We start from the raw sequence: 26,378 nt of genomic DNA, 5'->3' as shown, positions 1-26,378 counted from the left end.
AAATGGTTCATTTGCGTAACTGACATGTGCTTGAAGATTGGTGAAAACAAAGTTCAAATAATTCATTTATCTACCTATTTATTTAAATAATTATTTGATAGGTATAATTTGGCTATGGTAAGCTCGTAAAAGGACAAAAGCATTGTATTTGAGACCCATGAGGGTCTTGGATGAAGTTGATGAACAGTTCCTTCATAGAAATATCACAAAAAGTAAAGTACATGTATGCAAACCATCGTACAAAAAACATATACATGTACATGTATGTTCATGTAATAATGAATAAATCTAAAATCAAGAAAATATTATTAACAATACACAAATTACAGTGTGTAATATGACCCCGAACTAAGAGAAATGTGATGCAACAACAGTCTATATGAAACTGATATAAAAAGTAAAACAAAACAAAAACATATCATGCAGACTTGTTTACTATTGCAGAGAGTCTTCAGAAACTAATTAGTTTTTTTTCCACCCATACAGAGTTTGATAGGGCTTATTTTTACAGTTAATTGTTTGTGCTATTTCCTTTAGTTTTGTTCAGGAAAAAACATATATATTATAGAGGAGACAAAAGTCTGCACATGTGTTACTTTCATTTACTGTACGTGACCTGCCAACCAAGCTGATATAATCTTCATCCAAGAAAAAAAATCTCTCATTTGTATGTTTAGATTGAAATTAAAGATATATTAACATGCCAAGCAAATAAACATACTACATGTAGACCTACATGTACATGTACGTGCAATAAAGTGGAAGATCACTTTGACAGAAAATGGTTAACCATTTATCGTTATCAATAATTTCCCTTCCATCTCACTCTCTCATCTTATACCTGCATTCTAAACAAAGTTTTAGGGGCTCAAGTTCTCGGTAATGTTTCTAATTATTTCATTTTTATTTCATTTGTTGATGATGAATGCAAAACGTGAATATGGGTTATGTGTGTCTGATGATGAACACAGTTCTATTTGTTCAGTAAGGTTATTTTAATGGACACTGACCTTTAAAAAAATCTCTTGTGAGAACTTGCATAATTATGTTGAAAGTAATAAAGAAAACAAAGAAGCATTTCAATACAAAAATATTTTCAGGAAGGAGAGGATACTATCAACTCCAACCTACTTCCTATCTCTATTAATTTCCTCTTGAATGTGACAAAACCAAATATTAAGCAGGAGTTTAGGATTAAGGTCTGGTAACTGAATAAAGGACTTGGCAGGAAAGAGGGCTTTAAGTGAGGTTAGAATCATGGTGCCATACAGGAGTTAACCATGAATGACCAGTCAACACCACGTATGTTGGTCCACAACGGTAATTTGGGTGCGTCCATACAACTTTTTAATTTTCCAATATCGAATACTGTAAAGTTAGAACTTGCAAGCAGTTCTAATTCACAAAAGTTTCATGTTGCAAAATATTTTAATCTGATTGACATTGATACAACAATGGACTTTTTTTCTTATTTGCGAAAGTGAAAATGGCTGTACTTACTCCTCAACAATTTGTGAAAGTTTCTGCTTTTACAGAAACAAAATTAAAAGTATGGCACGTGAGATCTACCAAATGAACAGTAAAATGTGTCAAGGCCACTCTTATCGGGACAAGAGTAAAACTTGGTCTGGACACACTTTCAACTCCTGCCTTTATGTCTGGCTAATATCACACTGACACACAATGATAAGACAATGTAAGACAATATAAGACCTAATCAAGGAAGGCTAATCATGGCTAAAACTTGGCATGGACACACTCTTAAATCCTGCCTTCATGTCTGAGTAACATCACACCATGTGGAGAGACAATGAAGTTTCTAGGCTATTATAAATTGATTTGACTTTGGGTATCAGTGTTGCTGGCAGCTGCATGGTTGCAGAAATTCTGTGTTCTATGAAAAAAAATGTTCATTCTTTGAAATGTAAATAGACCAAGGACATTACTTGTGCCCAAAGCCCTATCTAATGTGTATCATGACATTTGAGCCTACAGGCAAAGGTATTGTGGTATTAACAAGAAAAAGGTTATGCTCCCTGCTTTAATGGCAATAATGTGTCATAAAATACCTATAAGGTATTACTTAACAGTTTGAAGAAGCGATCACATAAGTTACATACATGTACATGTAGGCATTCCATAAAGACATTTCAGAAATTATGGTTTTCTACAACACATAACCCAGTGAAAATTGTTCATGGTATTTAACAAATTCCATCCCATATAGCGTATCCAGGGCTTTATACTAACTTTTGGGGGAAGGAGTATTTAGAATTTCACTTTTGGAGTCTGCATGCCTATGAGCCCTGCGTAAAATATTTGAAACATTGGGGGTCCGGATCTAGAGATATTAGGCCCCTATTAATGTGAAGCTCTGCCTTTTTCTGTGTGCACTTGACATTCACACATTATTCTACTATTCATTTATTCCCCATGTAATCAATTTCAGCATTCATTGATCCTCCTATTTTCCTCTTCGTTAACCTCTGCAGTCTGCACTATATGCCGGCACCAGCGGCGCTCAAGCGCAATTGTGTCATGGCCTATTTTCCTTTCATGAAAAATTGGGGCAACTAAATGAAACAATGGTGCTATATTGGTATTTGGAAACACCATTGTCTCGACAGGCAAGCTCAAAATGAGAACAATAACACCATTACAGTGGGGCTTTCACTGTCCATGTTATCCTCCCCCTTTCTGCTTTACCGTAATGATATTTATTTTTCATTTTTCTTAACCCTTTTCTTTGCTTTCTTGAAAAGTTTCCCCACATGTAGCTATCACAATTTAAGAAACTAATGAAATAGCATTTGCAGGTATTAATGTGAATTCAGTTATTTCATAAATCATTAAAAAACAGTTAAATCATGACTTTACTTTTGATTATCAAAGACATATTTAAAGATAATATTTCCCACCCCTGGAATAGAGAAATCCATTTCTGATAATCCCACCCTTCTATACCCTTCCAATGGACAATATTCTATCGATCGCAGTCACACCCCCTCCTCGACTTCTTGGCTTTTTGTGTCCCCTTTTCTCTTTGTACATATCAATGGCTATTTTCTGATTCCCTTCCCTTCCTAAAAAATCAAACTTTTAACACCTTCACCTCCTCAACTCCTTGCTCTCTCTGTTTTTCAACTTAATTCAGTAAAGGCCTAATATACCCCGCCCCCCCCCCCTCCTTCCTTCAATGTTCAAGCCCTTTCCTGCCCTCCTTGAAAACAATTCTACACCCCTCCCCGCCCCTTTACACCCTTCTCAACTCCCTGCCCTCTCTTCTCTGAAGTTGTTACAACTTCCTTGTAAATCTAATCCCTCTTTCTTCCTGAATTTCTAATTTAGAATACTGAACTTGTGTTATTCCATGGTTATTTGAGGGTATTTCTACCAGCGAGCGACAGGCCGAAAACAAGACAGGCTCCACTCTCACATGACTCACTGGCGAGAGAGCGTGGCTGCACGCAGGCAGACAATTGGCTTGCGACCAGAGAATGCCTCGTCTGATCAGGGGCTACAAACAAACGACTGGCTTAACTAACTTCAGAGTCGCCTGCCTGTTACATGTCATGTGGAATGTCATTTTTTTGTTGGAAAAAATGTGCAAGAAATAAGACTTGGGGCTTCATAACATAGCTGGGGTTTTCACAAAAATGAGAAAAAAAATGTACAAATTAATGTATTGTTTTGCTTCTTGGTATCATACAGATCCATTTGTTCATTAATATCAAGAACAGACATCAAAGTCTGCATATTCCTTGTATACAATTTTGTTTTCTAATTCTGTCCTTCCTCTTTCTCTCTCTTTGTACACTTCCCTCTAACTTTCATATTCTCACTCATTTTATATATGTAATATATCAATTTTTTGACCATATATGTAAATAAAAAGTAATAACACAAGTGTTACAAACTCTTCCTTGCAAGACAATAAGGTCAAGTTTCATTCACACTCTCATAGGATGGGTATTTCCCAGTCATTGCTTACCATAGCATTTACAGTACATGTAGTAGATTCATCATTCATTAACATGGTATGCTGTGTTTAACCACAACACAGAACATGACACCAGATTGACTGAATCCAAAAACAGGTAAAAGCTCTGACAAACATCTTCAATGTAAGACAACAACAAAATTGACATGTCTGCCAGCATAAGGCTAGTTGGAGTCACAAAAATTTGTTTTTCTTGGAGAAAACCAAAATCAAGTTTAATCCTTTTCAGTGTCAAGTAATTGTTGTTGATTCTGTGACTCAGGAAGAACTAATGAAAGTGGCAGACACACATAATTTGATTTTTTTTCCCTTTCTTTCAGCCTTTCTCTGTGTCTCCCTCAATCTTTCATGAACTATGCCTCTCTCCCCCCCCCCCTCCCACACACACACCTCTCTCTCTCTCTCTCTCTCTCTCTCTCTTTCTCTCCCTCCCCTCCCCTCTAGATTGAATAGGCTTAACTACATACAAAATGTCACAAAACCCTTTGTACAGTTTTTTTTTTTACAGATCCTTATTTCTCTGTCCTTCCCTCCCTCTCCTTGGCACTCTTTCTCTCTCTCTATCTCTTTAAATTTGAAGCGTATTATCTTTCATGTGGACAAAATATTGATTGTATTTGAATGTTTTTTTAAAAATAAGTAACGCAGATCTCCGCTAAGACCTGACCCTAACCCTAACCTATCTCTCTGATACTATTAATATAAAAATGTCAACATACCTTTTGCAAAAATTTCCCTTAAAGCTTATCTGCCATAGTTTACATGAGGGATTAGACTGCCCTGCAAGGTCACTGGACAGGTGGTTATCTCATCAACTCAGCTCTCAGTTAACATAAGAAAAAGGGGATCATGGGGCACCAATGGTCACCGATTAGGCATTGTATGTCATATAGAGGGCGCAAGCAGCTACATGTAGTGCAGTGGGCCTTTAAGAAGATCATAATTTTTGTCCCTCCCTCTGTCTCTCCCTCTCTCTCTCCCCTTCCCTCCCCACTCCTGTGGCAGCTAATCAGAGATATCTATTTTAAGCACATTTTGTATAACTGATTGTTGTATTGCTGCAACCATAACCACTTTTTCCTCATTACTAACCATATTGTTGTTCCTCACTTTTCAATGATGTTCCATACTCTGTGCTCACTGCTCATGCCTAGCAAAGGCTACGACGTTGGCAGCTTTAATAATTTTCACATTATACATATTTGATTAACACACATACAAGATTCATGGATAAAGTACACATATAAAGCTTGCAGATGAGCACAAAATGGTTGAAAAGATGGAAACAGCACACATATGCAACAAAATGCCTGCAATATTAATGTACCAGATAGCATGCTCTAAATAAACAAAAGGTTAAGTTAAGTTAAGACTAAAAGCTTTTTGTGAGCTATCTCACTCTTTGTATGTCAGTTTGGAATATTGGAATAACATATACAAGATTTACGGACAAAGGAAAAGTTTAAAATGTAGGTCAGACAAGCTTGTAGTTCAAACAAGCTTGCAGATGAGGACAAAAATGGTTGAAAAGTTGGAAACCGCACATACACTATGCAACACATATGCAACAAACTTCATGCAATATTAATGTTCCACTAAATAAAGAAAGATCAAGCTTTGGTAAAAATTAAAAACATTTTGTGAGCCATCTCACTCTTTGTATGTCAGTTTGGAATAATTTTCGGAATAAAAGTAAAAATGTCTCATTTACATGTACATGCCTTCATTTACATCTACTCTTGTATTAAAATAAAAAAGAGGCATCCACTTTATATTCAGATGATCTAATGACAATTGTTTGTCTTGACATCAGTACACTTTATATGTAGCATCCAAACAAAAGCAATAATCAAGAAAAAATACACTGACAAAAAAAAAAGGTTAGCTGAGCAATCAAACACTAGTACAGAGGAACAAATTAAAGCAATTTACAAAATAACTGTCCCCAGCATCTGGGCATTGGTTTGTGACCCATTTAAATTGGACTCGAGACCATTAAGAATAGTACATGCAGCTGATGTGAATTCAATATACATGTGTTATGGGAGCTCGCCATGAGAGAGACAACCGTTGGAGTAATTGCTTATTCACAACTGTCATAAGGCTGTGGTCATTTATCTAACTAACAACACGACGGTCAAATGGTCGACCGATTTGGGATGGGCAGCGCTAAAATGATAGCCACCATGTCCGCCAATCGCCTAAATGGCCGAGTGAATTGAATAGTTGATTTGGGAGTCAGTCGCTACTCTGCCTCTGAAAGAGGGGATAGGGGTATGTTCTCACTGCTAATTCATATTGTATGTGATGAAACCCTGCATATGGCCATGTGTGGTGCATGTCCAAGATTAATATAAGTTTAGTGATGGTGAGGGAAAAGGCATGCCAGTCACTAAACAAAGGGTATTTTCTATAACAGATGATTTTTTTTTTTGGATTTTTTTTTTTTTTTTTTTTTTTTGGGGGGGGGGGTATCTTTTGATTAAAGAATGTTACAGACATACAAATGGACAGACAAAATACCCAAATCACTGCACAATATCACAAAGCCTGGTGGATGAATAGGAAAATAATGGTAAATGTTTTTTAATTTGTCACAAATAATAAAAGTGGGGAATATTCCTGTTGCAATGCTATTTCTATTATCACAAAAGAAAGTCTGTTGTGTTCAGTCATACAGTCACATTTCAAATACATATATTTTGCCACGGAAAAAAAAGAAAGAGTAGTGACAGAAAAAAAACATCATTGTTGCCAATTTCAAGAGAAAAGCTGAGTCATGCAGCCCCTTAAAAAAGGAGATTTTGCTTGACGAGTCGTTGGCAGCAGTGTGAAAGAGCCAAGTGCTTGAGACGGAAGTTGATTGATCAGTACGCCTGGCTGGGCCAAGCCAGGCAGCCTGGCTTCAAGGCATGGCCAGTCTCCTCCGCTAGCTCATAGCAACTTGAACTGTCTGCTATCAAAGATTACATTAAAATAGCCCACACTATTTTGGATAATATTCTTTAATCTGTGATAGAGAGGGTTTCATTTCTTTTGAAGTACTTGTATGCGTTGAGTAGGCCTTTTGAACGATTTTTGTCACCACAAAATCTGACTGAAGCACTTATTGCCCCAATGGTTATCTGTACATTGTGAAACTAAAAAACTTCATATTATTTAATTCTATAGAGTATGCAGATAACGGTACTTCCATAATTTCAAGAACACTGTACTAATGGTCAATCAGTAGTCTGAATTTGAAATTTGCAACTGTATCAGTTCATTTCATTTTGTATTTATTTCACAAACCATGATGAAATGGAAACTGTATGAATACAGCATATAAATCTGACGGTATGAAAAAGTTCAAATATAATAATATACATATAAATATTGATAGATCAAAATCAAAATTGAGGGGTAAACAGTATTGAGGAGTAGGCCAACATTTGTTTACCACTGAAAATATAAGCAATATACATATTTGCTTGTAAAAAGAAAAATCATTTGGTGCACTAGGAGTATGCCACTAAATGATCAAGGTTAAATAATGTGCAGAAGGTTAAAGTTGACTCTTTCAATTCCTTTGTAATAGACCTCAACTAGGAAAACACATTAGACAAGAAAGGTCAAACTTGCATGTATCCATGAATATTTTACAAAATAACACACTGTATAAGTTTTTTTATAGGGCCACTCAGTTTTTGTTCTCCCTTGGTTGTTGCTGTCCAATCCATTTTAGAATGACATTTCACACAAGCCCAAAATATATTGCCAGACTGAAACCATTTTCAGGAGAAATGTGCCTCAGAAATATGAACATGATTACTGTCACGTCTGCAGTCCCGTGTTTATGATTGCTTTGTATGTTACATTCAATCAACATACGTGATGTAACTACTGTAAGACAGAGAAACAATAACATCCATTAATCCTTTCACATGCAACCAAACTTTCATGTCCTTCATCTTGACTAGCACTGAAAATAGTTGGGGGCTTGCCCCCTTGCAGGAGTTGCAGCTACTGAAATAACCACCTACCGTAGAGCTCTTCCTAGAATGTATTCTTCTTTCTTAAAGGCACACTGTCCTACTTGTAGCTACTTGCTCCCTCTATATAGAAAACTTCCCCAATCGGTGCCTGTTGGTCCCCCATGATCCTCTTTTTCTTATGTTAAATGAGAGCTGAGTTAATGAGATAGCCACCTGTCACAGTGACCTCGCTGGCTCGCTGGGCGGTCTTATCCCTTCTAGCTGAAGTAGTAAAGCCTACCTTTAAAACATTTTTCTTTGATGGAAATTTGTACAGTAATACAAATGAAAGGAATTCATGTCTACAACCTGAAACATAAACTGTATGTAAAAACAGGATAAACTATAGTGATACATGTATGTATCCTGGCAGGAAAAAAATTATTCTGAATAGACCATTTTCATAATGTAATCATATTCAATGCACATTATATTTCAACAGTCTGAATGCAAATTGGATTCATTAAATGTTGCTACAGTAACAAAGCACTTAACAAAGATTTGTCAATACAATTTGATTACATTACCAAAATGGCTCATTACATACTTACTACTTTAGGTCTGTACACATAAATATTTGCATCCTTAGTATCAATGACTGGTTTGCAACATTCTCAGCTTTTCTCTTCCATTATTCTGAAGAACTCACAACCATGAGAAAACTTTTCTACCCTATAATCCTCATACTCCCAAAATAATCTTCACAAAAATAATCCCCTATGATTGGACAGCTTGTTGAAACATGGCGTTTATCCATTTATCCATCAACGACTACTGAACTAAAAATAATATTCCACACTATTGTTATCCTGTCTTGCCAACTCTGAGCGATGGCGATGTCTTGACGCTATGGGAAAGACCCCCACCCTTTACCGAACATGTCGGAATGTGTCGACCACAAAGTGCAGCAGTGACTGACCTCAAGGAAAGACAAATGTTCCGAACGTTTGCATGTATTGTACATGTACAGTATGTTTGCTTCGACTCAAATGTGAAAACATGACATTGCAGTAAGCCAATTCATCGTAGTTACATCATAAATCTTCCACCGTAGTTGGGCTGCTGGAGGTAATGTACAAGTACAATGATGTTGGCCTTACATGTAGATGGAAAAGAAATTGGTTTTTCAGAGGGAGGATGGGGGAGAGCTACTGCAGAATAATGTTTTTGCTGTTGGTACTTGTTCAATTCGGTTTCAGTAACGATATAGTAGATAGCAGTTAAGTTTCCTTTCTCAACTGTATTGATCAAACATTGCCGCTTTAGTTTATGTTTTGTGATCTGTATATCGTTCGGAGTCAATTCATTTGACACAGAGTTAAGCCCTTGTTGCTACAGTACTAACGATCAATTTCTAACATTCTGGTATGGTCACGATGGAACATGTACATGTAGTTCAATTGTCTTGTCTCAAAGATTTGTCTCAAAATTTAAGAAAAAAACATCCTTAAAGTTTGAACAAATGTAATGAGTGTAAGTACAGGGAAAATAGGTGTCGATTCCAATCAGAATAACAATTATTCTACACACCGCTGTCAAATAACTCTGAAATCAACATCTGTAAGAAACCAGAAGGGCACTAACTCTGTGTAAAATGATATTAATTAATGCCCTTCTGGCTCCAAACAGACCATTAGTTGATGGGAGGAGAGGAGTTCAATAACCCATCTAGATGCATGCTATCGAGTGGCTTCTAACAATGGGTAACACTAGGAGTCAACGTGTAGGCTGATCGGTTCGGCAGAGGGACTTTGCACTCTGCCTTTAATTGTCAATTACACATGTCTTCTTAACAAAAATTCATGTTCATTGCTTATTATGTACATGTATAACTTTCTTAAGTTCCTTTTCATTCAACTTGTAGTACAAAATGAAGCCCAGCAATTTCCTAGATCAAACCAGTTCTAGAGAATCTATTGTTTGTACTCTATCTACAGTACCCCCCCCCCCCCCCCCCCTCTATTCTATATTTTCCAGAACAGACACTTTATTTCATCTCCATGTCATATATGACTGGGGACACAGAGATATTAAAGTTGTCTTCATTTTTCAGTGCAGTGAAAAAAACCCAGGTGAGACGTGAGCACTTTAGCCCTCAAAAAGCTTCCAAAGCTCAAGTCAAAAACGATAAAATAATTGAAGCTCTCGCATACCTCATTCCTATCAAAGTAACACAGATAATCATTCAAAAGATAAAACTCTGAGATAAACTGAGTGAATACATGGAGGCCCTTCATTAAAATGTATTTATATATCATTTCTTTGTGATTGAATTTTAAGTTACAATGTAACTCGAAAAGCCTTCAGAGTAAAAAACTATATCCTTCATGTAGGCCTGCATGTATGCCATAATAATCATGTATTGCTGTTTCCATCAAATACAATTAAAAACCTCTGTGCTTCGGAACTAGGCGACAGGGAAATAAATTGGCAAAGGGAAAAAACCACAACAAAAGTCCTACTTGTGTAAATAATTAGAGCAAATGATGAAGTAGGATAGACAACAGAAACAGAGTGCAGTGACACAAATATCTAAATCAGACATTCACAGACATGACTTATTATGAATGGGCACCACGTTCAAGGTTATGGATGGGTCTCTTGCAAACCAATGAATTACTCATCCCTCGTGAAAATAATACAAAACTGCTCATGGGAAAGGAAATTGGTTAGTCATTAGCGTGCTGGTTGGACACCGCACTCAATTGAAAGTAGTTGGTAATGATAGTTTTTTTTTTTTTTTTAAAGATACCTTTGGTGACAGTGTTTCATAAATATACTAGATGAGCGAAACTGGCAATCACACATTTAACAAACAGAAGACATTGAATATTTGCTTGAAATTTCTTGATCTTTTTTTATGAAGTCTGTTTCATGAATGCACTAGAAAAGAAAAGTAGTACCATATTTACACTTTGAAACCCAAACCGAAATGTACTAGTTAACTATTCTAATAGAAAGCAGGAAAGTCAGAGAAGCAGAGTTATGAAAGTTTAAACAAAATATGACAAAATGTGAAAACGTTATGAATTCTTGAACGATGTAGTATGTAAATGTAATCGCTTCAAATTGGCTGAATTAGCAGTGTTACCGTGACTATTGAGTGCTGGACAACTTTTGCATTTGTTTCAACAACCATGATGACTAAATTGTCAATTTTTTCAAAATATGTGACTCAAGAGGGTATTTTCTTTTAAAGAACCTTTGATAAGACATGATATCCACAATATCTTTCGCAATGTGCCCCGAGGGAGAAGGCACTTAGGAGAAAAACAGAAATTTATGATATTTTGTACTGGACAAATGCGAGAATTGTCTGTGAATACGTCACAATCCAGTGATCAAATTGCCAATTTTCGATTTGCATAGATTTAGCGATCTCATATTTCATGTACTCATAACTTTCTTGTAATGATCCAATTTATTTCAAACTTTGGCCATTCTGTGTCTCCAATTTGTTTTGCTTTCATACAAATAAAATTATTACAATGAAATTGTTGGCAATTGGTTGATGAAAATCATGCAATACTCACTGAAAAAATCCTTCTTGCTGATGTTCTTAGCACATAGAACTGTAATGAAACAAGATAAAAAGGGGAAGAGAAAAATCATAAATACACGTTATTAAAGAATACTTAGTTTTAGCACTGGAAAACTGCTATAGATTTCTGATCTCATGATGAAAAAGTATATTCTATTAGTCATTAGACCTACATACATTTTCAAAGAAATGACACTGTTCTTTATGAACATTAGAAAACCATACCCTGTAATAAAAATAAAGTAAACATAATGACTGGAGGAAGTGGCAAAATGGTCACCATCAACCAGCATTAAAAACAACCAGCTGGCACCCTGGTCATGCTGTTACTCAATTGATTTGCCAAATGCACATTTCACAAATCCAGACAATTTGTGAATTCAGAAAAGTTACATTAGGTCAAATCCAAGCATTATTGTAACGTTCTTGTCAAAGGAACAGAGTGTTTTCCCTTGCACCCAAGCTGCATCATGAACAGATTGAGGTGTGAATCTTTTTTGAATATTTGTCTGCTCTGCGCAGGACTCGAAAGAAAGACTGAGAGATAGACGACTATTGCGCCACACCCCCATTTCATCTTCTTTTTTAACAGTACCATACAACCTTACGGTACATTAACTTTTTTTTAAAATTAATTATTCAAATTTCCCTTCAGTCTGAAAACTAGATGGAACCTGACTGCGCGCAGTCGAAAATGATGCCTCCGTCATAGAACAATTTTACAAACCAAAACAGAAGAAATTTTTCGAATTCAAGTTCAATTGTAATCCATTAACAGGTTCTCAGAATATTGTGATTACAAGCTATTTTTGCATACATAATGAGCCCATGACCTTTGACCTTGTGACCCCTACATCTAATCAGTTCATCAGCTCTGCAAGTAACATACATGACCTAAGTTTGGCAGCAATCCATCAATCGGTTCTTCAGATAACACGATCACGAGCTCGTTTTGCATACATAATGAGCCCTGTGACCTTTGACCTTTGACCTCGTGACCCCAAAATCTAATCAGTTCATCGGCTCTACAAGATACATACATGTACATGACCAAAGTTTGGCAGGAATCCATCAACCAGTTCTTCAGATAACGCGATCACGAGAACGGGACGTACGTACGTACAGACTTACATGTACGTACAGACGTACGTCGTACGTACGGACGGACAACCCGAAAACATAATGCCTCCGGCTACTTCGTAACGGAGGCATAAAAATTAAGAAAGAAAGGAATCAATTTGCGATTTTTACTTCAAATCTACAGTAGATGAAGATCACCTTCTAGTACAGTATCAACATGCCTCTTTGAGGACAAAGGGATAAATACCCTCTTGAAATATCACAGAGACAGTGAAGAGCCCCCATCCTCTGTGTACTAACAGCCGACTTCCCCTTGGGACAGCTTTTGGTTCCACCCCAGTGAACAAGAAATACAAAAGAACCACCCACACAAAAGGAAGTATATGGGACAACAGTTTGTAATACACACACACACATTATGTTTTCTATCCCACCACAATAATTGGTACGATGCACAATGTACACAAGACATGCTTTTGCCTTTGTTGAGTGGGCAACCTGAATGGGGGAACATAGTGTGTGGCACACAATGAACCAGATCTATACAATAATGCATGTGTATACAGTATGTCCATCTAGATGTGAGCTACCATAGAAAGGAAATAAACAAATATTTATGATTCATGCATGTCATAAATAAAATATAAATGAAGGCCTACAATGTACATGTACTTGTACTTGTTGGCTCCTATACCTCTCAGGCCAAGTCCATGTTAATGGAATACTAAATACTTTTGACGATCCTTGGTAATATGAGTTTTACTCAAGAACATAACAATCGATATTCTTAAATGATTGACTGTGTACAACAATATGTACATGTTTAGTCTCACATGTACATGAAAATGAAAATGTAAAATTATGCTTACTTGAAGCAACAGTGTTACTATTAATTGAAAGCTGCAAATACTATTAAAATGGGTAACTATTTTATATTGTTTTAACTATAAATTCAGCAAATAGTGCACACATGTACAAAGCAAAACTCGTATATACTACGTACGGTATGTACATGTCCACCAGTATAACATTTTGGAGCAAGAGCTACATGCATAAAGCACTTACGCTGGCAGATACTGGCAAAACATTTACATGTATAAAACATTATCATTATTATTATTACTACAATGCACTCAGATCATTCAGATGCTCCAGTAGGCCAACATGGATGCGGGTACGTATACTGTACATGGAGCTTAGGCCTACCGTACTGTATGGGAGATACGAGAACAAGCACATGAAACATACTGTGCATACATGTACATGAGAGTAAAGCCAGACAGATAAAAATGTGTATCTAAGCAACCCATCTGTGATCTCCGCCTTACAGGTCCAACAACAGCAGGCATATATAACACAGATGTTCAAGATATAGGGCCTATTATTTAGAGAGATGGAAGAAATAATTGATCTTTTCAATAGCCCTTTATGTCTGGACTATGCCTCAAATTGATCCAGCATCTCTTGACGCCTTTCGGTCAGTCGTGCTCCGGTCTGGGTGTCAAAATCTCTCGAAAATCCACTAATCATTGCAAAAAAAGCAATAGAGCCTATAGTTGTAATTGTTAATGGAAGGTTCAGATGAAAATTTATTATGTTTTAAACTTTATAAAAATTACAGGTAGATGTGCCACCATTGCCAGCGATCTTCTTGGTTCCACTGGAAAGTATACGCCTCCGTGCCAGTATACATGTGTAAAATTTACTATCCACCTCAGATATACAGGTACCGGTATGACTGCTTACAGTTACATGCAAATGTTTGAAGTAAATTGTGTAGAAAGTGATTGGGCCATAAACCTAACGATCTGTGACCACAGTAGTTTAAAATAATTTGAAGGTTTTGATTAACTGTTATATTTCATTTGGGAGCAGATCGAAATGTCCCTGTACAATATTTTGCAATTTACATTAGGGCGATAATGTCCTTTGCAGAGTGCGAGAGTGCATTCACACACCTTTTTGCTCAGTTACTTCTTACTCATGACGTTATAGAATTACTCTCCCATGGACTAAAACGATTTGGAAACCCAATATTAATGAGAGGGCCCCCGGTCCTGAAAAGCGCTATATAAGAACGAGCTATTATTATTATTATTATTAAAAGTAAATAAAACAGTCACAATGGTAATAAAATTCAGAATTCTCTGAAAGGACTCTCCCTCTCTCCCTCTTGCAGATGTATGTTTTGGCATTTCAGCGATTAGCGACAGCATTTAATTTTAATGAGAATAGGGTTTGAGAAAATTGGAAATATGATGGGAATAGTTATTTGTAGAACCAACAAGTGTTGAGTTACTAGCCTATCCTACAGTATGTGTATTGTTAATTATAGGCTAAATGTACAATGTATGTTCCTTATGACATTTCTGAAAGTCAAATATATCACTGAAAATCATATTTAATTTCTATATTTAAAAAAAAAAGGATTTTGGCCTCTGTTTATAATTCATTGTTTGAAAAGAGGCTGGCTGAGCTCTAACTGCCAGTATCTCACATTACATATTTATACAGAGATCAAGCAGGAAGCCAGGCTTGCGAACGACAAGCCTCATTGTGAGAGGTGCCACTGGGACTGCACAGGAGATGAGCATTAATTGCAATGACAATGGGAGCGATATTCACTAAATTGGGCAGACAAATCAAATTGATGGGAGACGAGAGATTATCCGCCTGGTCTCCCCATTTTTCTGCGCCAAGATGCAAATACGATGACAAAAGCACTTAGGACTTAGGAGAGAGAGAGGCAGAGCCAGTGATGTCGGCCTGCTTAGCTCTTGTAACTCGGTTTATATAGACGACAGCTCATCTTAAAATTGAGGTTTAATTTACAAACGATGATTGCATGTAAACATGTTGGGTGCAGGAAGTGCAGTTTGTTTTTTAATGACGATCATGATGAGGCATTGTCTTCAAGATCTATTGCGGAGGAGCGAGCTAGGGAGGAGACAGGATTGTTTTGAGAGAGATTTGAGATATAGGATTCAAGATAAAAGCCTAGTCTGCAGGGCTGACGAGGGCTTGTCTGATGCAAAATTACTTGTGTTGTCATTAAATATCTTTCCTTTTTGTTGTTTTAGTCTACTGAACTTCATATGCAGAGAAGATAGTCAAAAAAAAGGAATATTCTACAAGTACTTGTAGGAGTTTCTATAAGGGTAGGTGCCAGTTGGATCCCAATGAAGCTTTCATCGACTGTCTGGGGGTAATAGGGGGTGTAGACTTAGGCAGCATCTTAAGCAGCCCATAAAGATAGCAAGTTCACACTTCTCGCAATGCTCACAATTATAGTATCCCGTTACTTCACGTCCACTTTGTGCTGACCAGACACAGACCAAATTTAGACCACTCAAGCCCCTGGACATGCAAAGTGCATAGGAGTTCGTGTAGGGATCATATCTCATGCATTATTTGCATGTCCATGTACATGTAGGCCTACTGTAAACCAAACCTTGGAAATGCATTATGCAAGTCATTTCTCAATCTCACCAAATTTGTATGACAGAAAAATCTAAGATCAGAAAATCCATGATTTCATCTCACTATGAATAATGCAAGTATATAGACGGATTGTAATTAAAAACATTTTTCTAACAATAAAAGCAATCGAGGGGCATGAAATCTTAGCATGATGCCAAGCCTAGCCATGAATAAATGATGTGTTGTATTTAAAATTGATATCAGCTATTAAACATTCCTGGTCATCACCAGCGCCGCTGCTGCCCTGGATGGGTTATGGACAGAATAAATGTAAGATTTAGACCTACTGTACATGTATAACTTGTGGGACATGTTGAGAAAAAACAAACATCTATATTTTTAATATAGCATTTGTTTAGAATAAAGAAATTGAGCAAATAGACATCAAACTATACATTTGAATGCTAAAAGTGGTATAAATTCAGAGACATTCTGTATGGCAGTATCACAGAATGAAAATTGTGATAATAATAATAATAGCTCACATTTATAATGCGCCTAATACTTTCGTTTCTAGGCGCGTGATGGTGGTATTCATACCGGTGTCAATTTAATACTGTACTACTAAAAACGGTTTTACCAGAAAAACGTAAATCCTGCTATTTACATGTACGTGGTGGGTCAGGAGATATTTAAAACAAAAAACAATTGGGTGTATTCTAATCCAGACCATATCATGTAGATTAGTAACTTTTCTTTGCGAATACTACATTGTACTTTTACCTACATGTACATGTACAGTGTATATTTACTCTTTTCACTTAATTATTTCAGATGTTTCGTTATTACTAGAAACACAAAGTTGTCATATTCTAGTAGGCCTACTATAAATGTAGATCTGATGTACTCTACACATTTATATATTTAGCAGTTACATTGGAGTAGTTAGCTTTAATAGCATCCTACACACCCGTACTTTCTGATGGAATTGTGAACACCTCAATGATGTTATCATCATGATGATAATTGTACACACACACTATGGAGTGACAGTGGCTACTGTACGTGTTACAATCACTCTCTATCTGTACAATATAAATGAATATATACATGTACATGTAAGTTCAGAGCCCTGACCTGGCCGGTGTGTGATGTCACTTTACCGGCTTGTGCACCATTCATCAAAATCTGAAGCCTTCACTTGACTGTGAAGCAAGCAGGGAGGCCACAGGGAGGACGTCCTGGGTGAAAGTACAATCCATGGTCGCATCATTCACGACTTTTTGATTGTCACGTAGACAAAGTGAACTGCGACATGATGGCGTCATTCCACTGCGATGTCTACCTTGTCCAATACCAGAATCAAGAACTTTTCTACATCGGTGTTGATGGTTACCTCGATCTTCCATGATGTTATCTAGTTATGATAGTACAAACCTTGCCATCTATACCGGTACGTGATTTGACTTCATTCAAAGAGACGCGTGCGGGACATACAGTGTATGCACATACAAGCAAGACAAATACGTAACATGTTGACGTTATCGTGTTTACTAGTGTGTCAAGCTGGCTGTGAGTGAAATCGAAACGATTTAAAAGGGAAGTGAACAAGGGATTTTGACTACCTGAGTGTCTTCATCAACACAATTGAAAGGGCCAATATCAGGCTTGGGCACTTCTCTTCTTGACAAGAACCGATTCCGGTTCCCACTCGTGTCTGTTCAAACTCCCCCAATTTCAACAGCACGGTGTGGTCGAGCGTGCAATGTCACAATCATTGTCCAATTTTCTTGTAAAAACTTCACACTGCCAGAATAATCTAAATCTAAGCTTTGATTTCATACCGCTATTCATGAAAACTATATCACAGCAAGAATCATAAAAGTAGACCACAATGTCAGGCTTTTTGGAGGTGGTTACTTGATGCAAATTTCAAGATTGTACATTTGTACATAGAGTGTAGTGAATTTATGCTCCATTATAGTGTCAACGAACTTTATGTAATGTTTTGATATTGCCTTGTTGTGCCGACAACTTTTGAGAAATTTACGCTGATAATTTATGCAGTTTCCTGCGATGTCGTATGTTTCACATTCTTGACACATTTTGGCACCTGCCTTCACATAGCTCGTCGCCATGGTTTGTTTTCGTAATGTGACCAATCACAGCTTCCGCTGGTCACGTTTTCGCCACGGAGCTGGGGTTTTTCGTTAGTTAGCCTGCATGATCTCGTAAGATCATCACGTATTGGATTGACTCACTTTTATAGCGATCTTCGCGATTTTTCATCCAGCAGCTACGGCGACATAGTGTAGCGTTTTCCGTTGGATTTTCTCTAGTACACGCCTGTGATTTCTTCACGACAACTGTTAATAGCGAACTGCTTGTTTTCTTTTCGCGACTCGACATTTCGTGACTTCAATTCTGACACTTATTTCACTTGGAATACGCGGTTTATTTACAACGCGCCAGTGGTTATTTTCGTGTACTTTCTTCCTGGGCTAGCATATTTTGATTTACGCTTGTGCTAGCCCGAGGTGTTTATATTTGCGTTACTTCATTTCGCCACAACTTTAGAAGAACGCGATCCGCTTCTCGTACTTTAGCCGAGGCCTCCGGTTATTAGATAGCGTTTATATTACCAACTCTTGCCACAACTAGACTCCACTTCTTCAGTCTTCAGTCTAGTATTTTGTATATAGTCGTCGGGGACATTTACTACGAACACTCCCTCTGTTCCCCAACATTTAGGAGTGTCAATTTCTACAATTCTTCTTCAACGTGTTACACTCGACATTTTATATTGATCAACACACATCGCGATCGCCATTGTCATCTTCATACTACATATATAGGATCACTCTCAAGTTTCTACACAACAAAAGACAGTGGTGAGTAAAAATCTAGCTCGTACTCATTTTAGTCAGCATAGAATTTTTACATTGGTGACCCCGACGTGATCCGTTTTTACTCGCTGTGTGTTATCATTATCAACATCGTTATGCCTGATCTTACAGAACCAGTCGAACCTACCACTACCGGTGATACTTCTACTTCTTCCTCTTCGCCCAGCATTGCTGGGGCTGTCGGTCTTAAACTTCCGCCTTTCTGGCCGAACGATCCGTCGCTGTGGTTCGCACAAGTGGAAGCACAATTCTTAACTAGAGGTATTACAACCGAGAATACTAAATTTGCACATGTTGTTGGTTCGTTGCAGCCAGAGATCGCGCAAGAAGTGCGTGATTTTTTGATCAGTCCGCCTACTACAGAACGGTATACTTTACTTAAGACTGAACTTATCAAGCGCACTTCGGCATCTCAACAGCACCGTCTACACCAACTTCTCATCTCGGAAGAACTAGGTGACCGGAAGCCGAGTCAATTTCTGCGTCGCATGAGGCAGCTCTTGGGTGAGTTTTCCCTAGAGGATAACATTTTGAAACAGTTGTTTTTACAACGATTACCCAATAATGTACAGTTAATTCTTGCATCTACGAGTGACGAAGTTTCAATCGAACAGTTAGCTTTAATCGCCGATAAGATTGTTGAGGTAGCAGCACCATCACCTTTTTTAGCTACAGTTTCTCAGCCTGCGGCTACTACTAGTTTTGCTACACCCAGTCAGTCAGCTACAGTTTGTACCACAGGAGCATGTGCTTGTAGTTCCGATAGTGTGTCTGTTAAGGATTTACAGGTTTCAGTCCATCAATTGACGCTACAGGTACAGGCGTTGACCGCGAACATTCAAGAACGCGGCAGGTCCAGTGAGCGTGGTGCCAAGTCCAACTCTCGACAGTCGAAGAGCAGATCAATGAGCAGGTCTCGCAGACAGCCAGATAAGAACGGTTATTGTTGGTATCACTCCAATTTTGGTACCAAGGCTCACAGGTGTTTATTACCTTGTACATTTTCTTCTCATCAGTCTACTCCGCGTCCTGTTCAGGGAAACGACTAGACCGACATATTGAAGCGACTAGTAGTGTCGGTCCGAACTCAGAGAGTCGCTTGTTTTATATTACTGACAAGCAAACCGGAACTCGTTTTTTAGTAGATACTGGTGCCGAGGTCAGTATTTTCCCACGGTCTGTTCTTGGGAAATCATTTTCTTCTCTACCTTCTCACTCCAAGATAGAGCTTGAAGCTGTTAATCGTACCCCTATACAAGTCTACGGAGAGCGGTTTTTTTCACTCGACCTGGGACTTCGCCGGACATTTAAGTGGGTGTTTATTGTGACCAGCATATCGACGCCTATTCTCGGAGCTGATTTCCTGGACCATTGCGGTTTACTGGTTGACGTTAAGTTCCGCAAGCTTATCGATAGGACTACTAGCCTTTCTGTGCATGGTTTCGGTTCATTCACGGGTACCATTAGCCCCATGTATGTCCGACAGGCTACTGCTACACCGTCACGGTTTACCGACCTTCTTCAAGGTTATCCGGACATAGTTCATCCTACCTACAATGACATATCAGTGAAGCATGCTACCACTCACCACATAGTCACTCGTGGTCCTCCAGTTACGGCTCGGCCTCGTCGCCTTGCGCCAGATCGCCTCGAGATCGCCCGTGCAGAGTTTCAGCATATGCAGGAGCTTGGAATCATACGGCCATCTTCAAGTAACTGGGCCTCACCTCTACATATGGTTCCTAAGAAGAAGCCAGGTGAGTGGCGTCCTTGTGGGGACTATCGTGCTCTCAATGCCTCCACGGTTCCTGACAGATACCCTATACCTCACTTACAAGACTTTTCTGGTGCACTTCAGGGCAAGCAGGTTTTTTCCAAGTTGGACTTGGTTCGAGCCTATCATCAGGTACCGGTAGAACCAGGTGACATTGCCAAGACTGCTATTACGACACCCTTTGGACTTTTTGAATTCGTCCGCATGCCATTTGGACTCAGAAACGCTGCACAGACTTTTCAACGATTCATAGATGAAGTTTTGAGGGGTTTGCCGTTCGTCTATGCATATATTGACGATCTTCTAGTTAGCAGTACGGATATGGATGAGCACGAGCGGCATCTTAAGCAGCTTTTTGACCGTTTGTCTCAACATGGTATCGTAATCAACCCATCCAAGTGTGTGTTCGCAGTTTCTAGCCTCACCTTTCTGGGTCATCATATCGACGAGAAAGGCATATCACCTCTTCCAGACCGGGTAGTTGCTATCCAGGAGTTTCCACCACCCACTTCTCTACGTAAGCTGCGGGAATTCTTGGGGTTGGTGAACTTTTACCGTCGTTTTGTACCCCATTGCGCGGATATTGCTCGTCCACTCACCGACCTACTCAAGAATCAGAAGAAGAAGAATCGACCAATCGAGCTCGACGCTGAGGCACTTTTAGCTTTCAACGAGACGAAGTCGGCTTTATCGTGTGCTACTCTTCTGGTTCATCACAGGTCAGACGTTCCTGTTTGTCTACTTACCGATGCCTCGGACTATGGGGTGGGGGCAGTTTTGCAGCAGCTGGTTCATGGGGAGTGGCAGCCACTTTCCTTTTTCTCCAAACGTCTTAAATCTGCAGAGACTCGATATGGAACTTTTGGCAGAGAACTTCTGGCCATCTACTTAGCCATCAAGCATTTCTCCCACCTTCTCGTCGGTCGGCATTTCTGTGTGTATACTGATCACAAACCACTAGTTCATGCCTTCAACGCCAAGCCTGATCGGTATTCGCCACGAGAGATCAGACACTTGGACTTCATTTCCCAGTACACTACTGACTTGCGTCATATTAGTGGGAAAGACAACACAGCAGCTGACGCCCTTTCTCGAGCTGATATCCATGCTCTACATATAGATGCATCCTCCGTCATCGATTTTGAGGCTATCGCTGAAGCTCAGCAGTCTGATTTGGAGCTTGATGGTTTACGACATTCGTCTCTTCATCTGGACGCCATACCACTTCCTTCTTCACCTGGTACTATTTTGTGTGATACTACTAAGGGCAATCCTCGTCCTTATGTCCCTCCATCGTTCAGGCGCACAGTTTTTAGTGCTCTTCATGATTTGTCACACCCTGGTATCAGAGCATCTCAGCGTTTGGTCACCGACCGTTTCGTGTGGCCCAGCATAAACACTGATGTGAGGAAGTGGGCCAGAACTTGCCTTAAGTGCCAGCAGTGTAAGATACACCGTCATACGAGGGCGCCATTGGGCACATTCTCGACTCCGGATGCCAGATTTGACCATGTTCATATAGATTTGGTAGGACCTCTTCCTCCTTCAGAGGGCTATGCATATCTACTTACATGCATCGACAGGTTTACTCGTTGGCCTGCAGCTATACCACTCAAGGACATAACAGCAGAGTCCGTCGCACGGGCTTTTGTCGCCAACTGGGTTGCTCTTTACGGGGTTCCCTCCACTATTACCACAGATAGAGGTAGCCAGTTTGAGTCCAAGTTGTTTCAGTCTCTCACCGACCTGTTAGGGAGCAAGCGTACTAGAACTACAGCTTATCATCCTGCTTCTAATGGACTAGTGGAGCGTTTCCACCGCCAACTGAAAGCTTCACTCAAAGCTCATTCTCAAGCTCGCTGGACTGAGACCCTTCCTCTCGTCATGCTGGGTGTTCGTACGACTGTGAAATTTGATTTGGGTTGTTGTGCATCCGAGCTTGTCTACGGGACCACCATTCGGTTGCCGGGGCAATTTGTTGCTCCCAGTCAGACTAGCAGTTGTGCTGATCTCAGCGATTACGTGGATAGACTCAAGCAACAGATGCAGGACTTGAGAGCTCAGCCTCCTCGTGTTTCTCAACGTCAGTCACAGGTTCATCCTGATTTATCTACTTGTACACATGTTTTCGTGCGACATGATGCTGTGAGGAAGCCGCTACAACCTCCTTATGATGGTCCTTTTCGGATTCTTCGCCGTTCTGACAAGTTTTTCACTCTCGATGTGCGTGGAAAACATGGTAGTGTCAGTGTCGACAGACTGAAGCCGGCATACATCGATTCGGAGTTTTCTAAGGTTCCTCCTTCTGACAAGGTTCCTCCTTCTGACAAGATTTTTCCTCCCGTCAAGGCTCCTCCTCTTGTCAAGGCTCCTACATCACGTTTGAAGGATTTACGCCCTCCTGTTTCTCCGACGCCTACTCCTCCTCCAGTGAAGACGACCAGGTCAGGGCGACATGTTCATTGGCCTGCACGTTTTGTACAGTATTTTGCAGTGAGTTGAACACTACTTGTATATCTTCATCGATTGCTTCCTTTTTCATATCTTCTCAAGCAACAATCTAGAGGGGGATTATATGTAGTGAATTTATGCTCCATTATAGTGTCAACGAACTTTATGTAATGTTTTGATATTGCCTTGTTGTGCCGACAACTTTTGAGAAATTTACGCTGATAATTTATGCAGTTTCCTGCGATGTCGTATGTTTCACATTCTTGACACATTTTGGCACCTGCCTTCACATAGCTCGTCGCCATGGTTTGTTTTCGTAATGTGACCAATCACAGCTTCCGCTGGTCACGTTTTCGCCACGGAGCTGGGGTTTTTCGTTAGTTAGCCTGCATGATCTCGTAAGATCATCACGTATTGGATTGACTCACTTTTATAGCGATCTTCGCGATTTTTCATCCAGCAGCTACGGCGACATAGTGTAGCGTTTTCCGTTGGATTTTCTCTAGTACACGCCTGTGATTTCTTCACGACAACTGTTAATAGCGAACTGCTTGTTTTCTTTTCGCGACTCGACATTTCGTGACTTCAATTCTGACACTTATTTCACTTGGAATACGCGGTTTATTTACAACGCGCCAGTGGTTATTTTCGTGTACTTTCTTCCTGGGCTAGCATATTTTGATTTACGCTTGTGCTAGCCCGAGGTGTTTATATTTGCGTTACTTCATTTCGCCACAACTTTAGAAGAACGCGATCCGCTTCTCGTACTTTAGCCGAGGCCTCCGGTTATTAGATAGCGTTTATATTACCAACTCTTGCCACAACTAGACTCCACTTCTTCAGTCTTCAGTCTAGTATTTTGTATATAGTCGTCGGGGACATTTACTACGAACACTCCCTCTGTTCCCCAACATTTAGGAGTGTCAATTTCTACAATTCTTCTTCAACGTGTTACACTCGACATTTTATATTGATCAACACACATCGCGATCGCCATTGTCATCTTCATACTACATATATAGGATCACTCTCAAGTTTCTACACAACAAAAGACAGTGGTGAGTAAAAATCTAGCTCGTACTCATTTTAGTCAGCATAGAATTTTTACAAGAGGCTTACAATGCAAACTTGACAATCTGACCTATCCAACCCCTAAAAACAATGTTAAATGTATATAGCTGAAGTGTAAACAAATTTTTTTTCCTTTTCTTTCTTAAAAACACACTGCAGCCAGCTGGCCAACCTCATTTTCAGAACAAAAGGATGCAATAACCTGTGAAGTGATTATTGAAGTACTAAGGACAAAGCTGCCACTTGTAACAATGCACATGTACAATATACACTGCCAGCAAATTTATGGTCTATTCAAGCACACTGCTAAAGGTCCATCTGTACTCCGTAGGGCAAAAGGTCCATCTCATCAGTAGTCAAGGAGAGGAGCTCTGCCTTATTTTAACTGGGCAGTCTGATATACATGTACATGTATGAGAATGCAGAGGTTGTAAGAATTCATCAAAATTATATGTACATCACATGTACAATGTAGACCATTTCAACTTTATTCTAGACATTGTGATTTTACTACACATAACTACTGGTAGCTGACTTGGCTCAGCATATCTTTAAAAAAATATATATACATGTATATTCGCTGTACATGTATATCTTTTTTTTAAAGATTCATCAAAACAAGAAATGTTCACAAAATTATGCTAAAGACAGCCCTTCTTGAGACAACCCTTCATGAATCTGAATCCCGTTTTTAATTCATGAAAGTGTCTGGTTTCAGAATTTAATCATCACATTTCTTCAGTTTGATTTACCATTTTAATAAAACACATCTTGACCTACCAATTAATCCATTACCTGGTGATCCCAGTATAAGCCTATGGAAATGAGAGTTTTCAGTAGTCTATAGTGAAAGTGAAATACACTGTTCAGTAGTGCACATTGACACTTGCTTCACCATGTCGTACAGACCAGAGGAGTGTTTCACAAAGACAAAGATCGACTTTAAGTTGGACTTAACTATGGCAGGCTGTTCATGCCACTGGTTGCTCTCAATATTGGTCTCTCAGTTACATGTATGATCTTTAGATAATATTTTCTCCTCAAATAATGAACTACAGGTATCAACATGTGTAAATTCTGTAGAATTGTGACCACGATTTATACGTCCCTTAGGAACTAGTGGCATGAACGGCCTGCCATAGTGAAGTCCAACTTAAGTCGATCTTAGTCTTTGTGAAAACCCCCCTGATGATCCTAAACAGAGAGGAGACCTGTGTGTCCTGGAATGCATAACATCTCAGATCACCAGCCAGGTCACCTCTCAAGGGATTCACACAACAATGACCCTCAGGTCAAAAGACTTGACCACCACCAATGAGACAGACAGGGGTGAGAGGTAATTGACCTTTTCTTGCCCTTTCCCCCCATTAAACATGTCACTTGGTCTTGGGGCTGTACAAAGCCTATACTTTTTTTATTATAAATTGTTCTTTTCCTTCTTCCTCTTCTGTTGAGTGTCGGAGATCAACCGCACCAAACTGCCTGCTTTACGGATTAGGTCTACATGTACAGTTTACTTGTACAAGTATATTAGCCTATTAAACTTACAAGTATTTTACATGTGTGTATATGTAATTTGCAGTGACTGTACATGTACATTTGTACACATCTCCAACAATATATTATGTGTACATCCACTGTAGACTATGAACATATTCTCATTTTCGCTCTTGGTCTGATTGTTCTCGTCTGCCCCTCCCCCCCCCCCCCCCAACATGTCAAGGGTTAATTTCCTATTAAAGAGGAAGTCTGGAAAATTTAAAAGCGTCTTCATCTCTTATTACATTAACATTCAAATGGTATGGTCTGGATTTTGAGTGTCTAATGAAGTGCTTAAACTAGGGTCAAGTTTGACAAATAATATTTAATGTATTAAAATAGAGAGGATTATACTTTGTAGACATAAGACATTTGGCGCTATCTAGCTATAGTGGAGAGCGACAATATAAGCAGGTGCATGTAAAATTGCCAGCTCGCAGGTAACAAAGTCAGATGTAAAACATAAGAGATCAAGATTAAATTAAAATTCAAAATGACAAAGACTTTAGATGTACAGTACATGAACATGTAGCTCACGACTGCAACTTATTCAACTGTCCTTCACTATCCATTTATTCCACTG

The 26,378-nt window shown here is 39.0% G+C and overlaps 1 protein-coding gene across 1 annotated transcript in view; it reads right to left on the bottom strand.

Moving 5' to 3' along the window:
* Positions 1-26,378, bottom strand: part of LOC115929530 (E3 ubiquitin-protein ligase SMURF2-like) — a 70,635-nt gene that overhangs the window by 43,461 nt on the left and 796 nt on the right. Inside the window, exon 2 of the mRNA XM_030998665.1 lies at positions 11,547-11,585. Within this exon, the coding sequence (XP_030854525.1) occupies positions 11,547-11,585 (39 nt within the window). The remainder of the gene's footprint in view (positions 1-11,546; positions 11,586-26,378) is intronic.

This window comes from Strongylocentrotus purpuratus, unplaced genomic scaffold (assembly GCF_000002235.5).
Source record: "Strongylocentrotus purpuratus isolate Spur 01 unplaced genomic scaffold, Spur_5.0 spur5_contig_861, whole genome shotgun sequence".
Classification (NCBI taxonomy): domain Eukaryota; kingdom Metazoa; phylum Echinodermata; class Echinoidea; order Camarodonta; family Strongylocentrotidae; genus Strongylocentrotus; species Strongylocentrotus purpuratus.
The sequence above is the reverse complement of the archived record's forward strand: the minus strand, read 5'-3'. Positions and strand labels throughout refer to the sequence as shown.